The sequence below is a fragment of the Myodes glareolus genome, chromosome 8 (assembly GCF_982192425.1).
Source record: "Myodes glareolus chromosome 8, mMyoGla1.1, whole genome shotgun sequence".
NCBI lineage: Eukaryota > Metazoa > Chordata > Mammalia > Rodentia > Cricetidae > Myodes > Myodes glareolus.
The window spans coordinates 18,980,513-18,988,371 of record NC_142033.1 but is presented as its reverse complement, the minus strand read 5'-3'; the positions used below and the strand labels follow the sequence as shown (position 1 = coordinate 18,988,371).

General features: G+C 38.2%; 1 protein-coding gene across 1 annotated transcript; it reads left to right on the top strand.

Moving 5' to 3' along the window:
* The first annotated feature begins 1,973 nt into the window (after positions 1 to 1,973).
* Cabs1 (calcium binding protein, spermatid associated 1) lies at positions 1,974 to 4,107 on the top strand. Its single transcript, XM_048427975.3, has 2 exons — positions 1,974 to 3,363; positions 3,964 to 4,107. Exon 1 carries the CDS (start codon positions 2,058 to 2,060, stop codon positions 3,234 to 3,236), a length of 1,179 nt encoding a protein of 392 aa, XP_048283932.3. The 5' UTR covers positions 1,974 to 2,057; the 3' UTR covers positions 3,237 to 3,363; positions 3,964 to 4,107.
* The last annotated feature ends 3,752 nt before the right edge of the window (positions 4,108 to 7,859 follow it).

The window sequence follows — 7,859 nt, the reverse complement described above, 5'->3', positions numbered from 1 at the left end:
GATCTGTTCCTCTTGAAACCAACCCCATGAGAAAATTGACACCTCCTACTAAAGTGCCTTCATCCTATCTAAGAGATAATAGAAGATTCTCAGAAGGAATTTGATTTGTTTTTTTGTTTTGTGTTTATCGAGACAGGGTTTCTCTGTAGCTTTGGAGCCTGTCCTGGAACCTGTTAGCTCCTGTAGACCACTCTGGCCTCGAACTCACAGAGAACCTTGTGCCTCTGCCTTCTGAGTGCTGGGATTAAAGGCATGCTCGATAACCACTCGACTCTCAGAAGAAATTTAATATAGCCAATCTTGAAAGCGAAAATACTGAATTTTAAGTGTCAAGAAGAAAGAATATCATCCATAAACTCATTGTTGAGCAAGAAAATCTATTGACTAGAGTGTAGAGGAAGTCGTTTATTAAGATAGTATAATCATCTGTTGCATGTAAAGCCCATTACTACAAATGTCTACACACTGCTGCAAAGGTCATTTTTCATGTTACATGCAAAGTCCATGTCTACACATGGCTGCAAATGTCATTTTTCATGTGAACCATGAAACAGTGATTACTGAGGACTGCACATACTAAGACATGTGACCAACATTCCAAACACCGAGTGGAAAGACGACAAGACATAAACGTTAGCAGACAATTCCCTAACTGGGGTGACTTTCCTAGGCTCTCTGAATTGTTTTCTAAATAAAGAAGGCATTGAACATGTAACTTCTTTGGTGACTTTATCTGAATTATAATCAGTTCAGTTAAGATTAGGAATTCAGCTGAATGTAATGCCACACACCTTTAAACTCATCATTTTGGAGGCAGAGGCAGGTGGATTTCTGTGTGTTTAATACCAGTCTGGCCTACATATTAAGTTTCAGACCAACCAGAACTACATAGTGAGAATTTGCCTTGAGAAAAAAATAATAACTCCTTTTTTATTTACTAACTCAGAAATATGTAGATATATAAAATCTTTCTAAATAGGAATTCTGGTGTCCAGTTGTTGTCCAGTTGTTGTCCAGTTGATTCTTTGAAAATTGTACATGCCATATTCCCTGACCCCTCTCAAGACACTCTCCGTACGAATGAAGTCTCAACAATGAACATCATTATGATGTCAGTCTTTATGGTTTCTAAGTGTGTTATCCCAGAAAATCATAAATGTGCCTTCTGCGAAGTTATTAAGAATATCTCCATTTTTGCTAAGAGATTCCATTTTTCACATAAGACTTTTACCATAATCCAAAAGAAGTTACTACTTAGAAGAATGCATAAGCACTGAGGCGAATTCCTCAAATTTCAAGCAAGTGAAATACACACATGAATCAAGCACGGTTTGTTAACACTGCCAAAATAAAACTTGACACTGCCAAAATAAAACCTGGAAACCTTACTAAGCAATGCTAAAGTGTGCCAAATAATAGGATCTGAATTCTGACGATGAAGAGGTTGCTATACATATTAGATAAAATTTACATATGGTAATTAGGTCTGTTAAGTCAGGTAATATCTGTGTTGCCAGTGATCTACAAAGGGATACAGTTCTTCACACTATATTCCCTGAGAGAGAGAGTCTATTTCAAGACTTTTAAAATTCAGCACATACTTTGTAAATTTTAATGGATTGTATACAAGATGAAGTGTAGCTTTCAAAAATGAAAGGCTTGAAAAGCAGAGATGATAAGAACACTTGCCTTTCAGGAGAAAAAAGAGGCTGGCTACAATCAATGGGACTCTATCTCACAGCAACACTAATAAAAAAAGGGTTGATGTGACCACCAAAATAATCCTGAAAATTAAATGGTATTTTGAATTTGCCATCAATGAAGACAGAACTCTCTCTTCATCTTTGCTTCTAATATTAATAGTCATTCTAGTAAATGTCTAGTAAATGCCAAGAAGCAGCCTCCAAGGTGAGCCTTTGTCATAAGCTGGGTGGCTGATGTAACAATCCTCATGATGACCTGTACTTCAGTCGCTATGCTGATCACTACTCACCTGCCCAGGAAGCCAGGAAGCTCAGAGGAAAGACCTGTAAGAGTACTCGGTGCTCCTGTGCCCCATGGCTGAAAATGAATCACCCAAAATTTATTCTCGTCCTCCAAGAGAGAGCAGTAAAACACCAACGGAAGCAGCCATTTTCTTCGGGACTGACAACACCATCCCGAAATCAGAAACTACTATTACCTCTGAGGGAGACCACATTACTTCAGTGAATGAGGGCACACCAGATGGCGATTTTTCTACTACAGCCAACAAGCTCACACCTACAAAGGAAAAAATCAAGTTAGAAGATGATCGTGAGGCCACCCTGAAGTCTACAGCTCTTCCAGAGAAAGAAATTACTACTCCGACTGAAACTACCATCTCCAAAGCTAAGGAGTTGATTACTGAAAATTTCATTCCAGGGAAAATGGGAAGCATCTCATCTCCAGTTGGTACTGTTTCTTTGATAGATCTCTCCAGTAGCGTGGCAAAAGAAGACATCCTCTTAGCCACCATTGACACAGGAGACAAAGAAGTCCTACCTACTACCGAGCTCTCTGACACACTGCAGGACAGCACTGCCAAATCGGAGGACATCCTCGCACTTCCAGATGAAAACAAGGAAACTGATAGTAGCTCCTCAATCAACTCCAATGATCCTGATGATGGAGCTGTACAGGTCACGGACTCCTTGAGTCCCGAGGCTGAGCTACCTCCCTCTACTGAGAAAGAGGTCACCACCACTCCAGACACAACCAATGTTGCAGAAGAGAACATACCTGAAATTGACCTGATTGTTTCAGGGGATAGCCCCAAAGCTGGGAGGAAATTAACTGATTCGGATGAGGAAAAATTTATCACTGTTTTTGAACTCACCAACTCTGCTGAAAAAGCCAAAGATAACTCAGAAGATACTTTAACTGATGAGGAATCTACTGATGGAGTTAATGCTTGGATGGAGAAAGAGACTGGGAATGAAGCAGAGACCCATTCAGTTTTGCTAACTGCTGTTGAATCCAGGTATGACTTCATCGTCCCTGCCTCAGGAACTACAAACATCGTGGAGGAACTAACCGCGAACACAACAGAAGACCTGTCTGAAAATGATACAGAAGAATCTGAAACTAAGGTCACAGAGGAGTTTCCTGCAGTGACCTCTATAGTGGATACCCCTCAATACAAGGAAGACTCTTCTACCCATGACTCGGGTATCTTCAAATTGCTGAAAGAAGATCCCGATGAGCTAATGATGTAGAAGCAGCAGCATAAGGGAGGCCACGTAGAAGTACACAACGAATTAAAAGACAGTCTTATTGTCTAAGTAGTTACTTAACAGGAAAAATCTTAAAAAGGAAAAAGGAAAAACAATGTGGGCATTTAAGGCAAGTATTGGACTTAGAAAAGACAGATGTTTATGGACAGAGGTCATGTAGCAGAATATATTTAAGGACAATTTTAAAACCAACAATCTCAATACTTTTCTGGGTATCATGGCTTGTTATGTAACAACTTACCTTAATGCAAAATATTCCATACAAGATTTTAAAGGGGGCAGAGGTGAAAGAGCCCATCTCTTGAAACATTGAATGTTAGATGCCATTTCAGAAAATTCTGTTATAATTTAGTGAAATTAAGGCAAAGAAATCACATAATATGTAAAAATTACTGAAACATTAAAAAGTTTTATGAAACTTTTATTCTAAAATTTATCTTTTTAATATCACAAATGTGATTCTCTTCTATTAAAATATATATTTGAAACCCTCACTAATGTCAGAATTAAAGCTTCCTTGTAATTGCTTAACACCCATGTATAACATAAAAAAATCAAACATACTTCTTGGTTCATATTTGATGCTAACTAAAACAAAATATTAGTTTTACATATGTGTTCATTTGAAAAATAATGTATAAATATGAATTGATTTAATGTTCTTACTGTTAAGATTTATATCCTGAATTTTTGTCAATTTTTTTTTCAGATCATAAACGAATATCGTACTCTCCTTAGGCAGTTGGTTAGCAATTCAAGGACGCGTATCTTCATCTCTTTTTCTGATACAGACTTTCCAAATGAGTCTGTTGTCACTGTGCTGATTCTCCTCAATAAATTGTTCTGGAAGCAACTGGTTTACCATGTGTGATGTGTTTGATATTCTGGTATAAACTCTTAAGAGTCATACAGAGAAAATTAAAAGTCTTGCTTTAAAAACAGAAATAGCATGATTCTATAAAGATCCATAATTTCTTTTTCTTAAAACTGAAGAAATTAAAACATGCCAAAACACAGAGTAAATAGCAAATATCATGTATGAGAGAGGATGTTTAAGTAGACTCTGGACTAGGATAAATGTGGTACTGTGTTTAATAACAGAAATGTTATTATACAAACATTTGAGATGTATCAGATCACAGATATCACAGTTCATCTCTCAACAATCAAGTATTTGGAGAAAAAATAAATTGGAATTCTGATTAAACTATATGCTAAAGCCTAAAAAAATGCATTTCTCCAAATAAGGATGATAAATTCATCTAAGCAAGTAACAGAAGACAAAAAATAACATACATGACACAATGAATAGTCAAAATTATATACAAAATATGACTAATATATAATTCAAAAGCAAATAATGGGAAGAAAATTACATTATACTATACACTGCAAAGACTATTACCCTTGTTAAGTAAATACTTCCCAAAGAGAAATGCCTGGAAAGTCTCACAAAGACGACACGACTGCCAGAGCAGGAGCTGAAAGAGGACAACAGTAAGACATACCAAACTGGACAGGAGAAGCCTGCCTACAACATGGCCCCAAACCTCTACGAGGAACCACAGGTAGCTAAGAAATGCTAAGAATAGGAGAAATATTATTCCCCAGGGAAGAGCACACCAATTAGTCCAATACAAAATTACCACCCCTGTAAACATGCGTACAAGTAGCATTATACAGACTGAGCAGATTGTATTTAGGAATATATATATGTGTGTACATACATATATATGTAGTCATATAACAATGATTAATGGGAAAGGGAGGCTAGGAGAGGAAAAGTCTATGGGAAGCCTCCTTTATCTCATTTCTCATACCCAGGAAATTCAAAGTTGTCATAATAAAATCTTTACATTTTAAAGAAAATAGGAATCAATCTGCTCCCATTCCTATAACATTTTCTAAATCCCAAGATCAAGTAAGTGACATTTTGAAATGCAATTTGATTATATCCCATACATTTCTGTGCTCAAGTAATCTCCCTAGAGAAACAACATACTAGGATACACACAGAGAGAGAGAGAGGGAGGGAGGGCATAGAAAGAGAGAGGCATAGAGAGAGAGAGGCAAAGATAGACAGACAGACAGACAGACAGACAGACAGACAGACAGACAAAGAGACACTGACGGGAAATCCAGGTAAGAGTTGTTTCTGCAGAACTGAGGCTGAAGTCCATGGGGCTTGCCAAAAGATAAACTCTGCCAGGATTCCATGATACAGTCATCTACAAAGTGTTTTTATCCTTAGTCCCACCCACTGTATGGAGCTCATCCTAGTTAAACTCATTGTAAACAATAATCATATTTTTAAGTCATCATAATAACTTACAGGTTAGTACTTAGCAAAACAACAGACCACTTGACACATAAAATTAACCCCACACAGTATATAGATAAGTTAAAATGTTATATATAGCTACTGGATCATATATCCCCTCAGCTAATTTCACTGTTATTAATGCACTAACTACATGATAATGATAGTCTACAGTTTATTCTAGACAAAAATTAATTATTCTCCCAACAGAAGTTAAACATACTTAAAATGTCGTGGGGCAAGAGAAAGCTAGAATTGTGGACATCAACAGATTCAAAGGCTGGATCCTGAAACTGTCTGGTCTCTTATTTTCCCAAGTCTTGGTTACTTCATAGGCCAAATATCTATGTGTGTGACACTTACACAGCTTGATCTGTTGGTGAGCAGGCCCTAGCAATGGGACCAAGACTTATCCCAATTGCATGAACTGACTTTTCGGAGCCTATTTCCTATGGTGAGATACCTTGCCCAGCTTGATACTTGGTGGAGGGGTGGGGAGTGATTGATCCTGCCTCAACTTTGTATGCCAGACTTTATTGACTCCCCAAGGGAGGCTTTACCCCCACTGAGGAGTGGATGGGGGTTGGAAAGGAGGAGGTAGAGGGGCAGGAGAAGGGGAGGAAGGGAATACTGGGGTTGAAATGTAAAATGAAAAAAATTAAAAAAAATATCCATACAAATCTGAGACCTCCTCTCAGTTTAGAACTAGCATGTCCCAATTCTAGTGACCTGGGCTTTAATAAGTGTTTCAAAGCTATGCATAAATTGAAAAGCCCGACAGTCAAGGAAACACTGTGTCTAGTGGTCTCCAGCTCACCTTTCAGATAGACACATGGTGACACTTCTCTATGCTCTAATTCTTTACAGTGTGGGACTGATACCAAGTGGATTTGCCCTTCTTGAACAAAAGGCAATGCAAATCTGATTATCCACCAGTCGACCTTCTAGGAAAATGTTTCTACTAATGGTTGACATTGCTGTGAAATTAAAGTTTGCTGACATCACAGCAAATATCAAACTATCAAAGGCTCATGTTTTGCATTATTTAATACTTAGCATATGTTTGTGAGCAAGATATAAAAATCTATTACAAGGGATAATTATGATCAAGTGGTGAAGGGAACTGAGTAAAGAACCAAAGTTCCCCCATTTTGTCCTCAGGCTCCATCTTGTGTCTTGTCTAAGCCACTTCCCGTAAAACATTCCGGTCCTCAGAAATGGCTAGGGGCAAAAGTAACGTGCAGCCGTCCAGAAAGTACAGATAACTGCAGCATGTCCCCACCAGGAGCCCTGCAGCATGTCCCCACCTGGAGCCGATAAGAAAACTTGACAAGCAACAGGCAAGGTTGGAAAATAAAATTTCTGAAAAGTCCCTAGACATGAGCCAATCAGGATTGAACCCGTCACCCCACACTCTGCTAATATAACTTTTCTGGGTTCTGTCTTTTGATAATGTGCTCTGCCAGGGTGGGGTACCTCCTCTAGCTGCTGTGCTGAGAAGGTCCCTGCCAGCTTGTATCATTCACACAATAAACCTTGCTTTTGCATTTTGGTGTGTCAGTCTTCCTGGTGGTCTTTTGGGGTCTCCATGGGGTCCCCATACCCATTGCTATGGCTGCTATCATTTTTTTTTCTCTGTCAAGGAAGAAAGCCAATGCCCTGGAATGCCAATGTTGTTAAGATTGAGATAATTTTATAACCATTTAAAATTAATTCTCCAAAATTGTTTTACTTTGATCAGCTAAAGATGCACACACTGTCATGTAGTCCCTGATGCATTACCATCCACATTAGACATTACCTTGTATGTGCCAGAGTTTATTATTTATTGTTATTTTGTATTTATTTATGATTATGTATTTATTGTACATGCCAGAGTATATTATATACTCATTAGGTCTAAGATTTGTAAGGAGGTTGTAGTAGTTACTGTTTTGCAGTAAAATGTTAAGAAAATGTCTCCAGCGATAAAGAGGGATAGACCAATATATAGAGATTTAATTACTATCAACAAGCCTCAGCTTTTCTGATGCACACACATAATGAACTTCACTGACAAAAAAAGAAAAAGAAGAGTCAACTAATGGCGAATCAATCCCACACCAGTTATGTTTTAAAGGGGTATTTATTTTGGGGGGTAAACTTACATACACATAAACCGTCAGGAAAGGAGCCTAGTCGCTGGAGCAGGAGCCGGAACCAAGCGCTGGAACCAAGAGACCAAGCCGAGGCTTGCAGCTCTTCTTTTAAAGAGAAATATAGCACGCCCCAGTGGGCTGGTATTT

Excerpts from the sequence above, each read along its gene's own strand:
- Cabs1 (XM_048427975.3), top strand. The coding sequence starts at position 2,058 with ATGGCTGAAAATGAATCACCCAAAATTTATTCTCGTCCTCCAAGAGAG.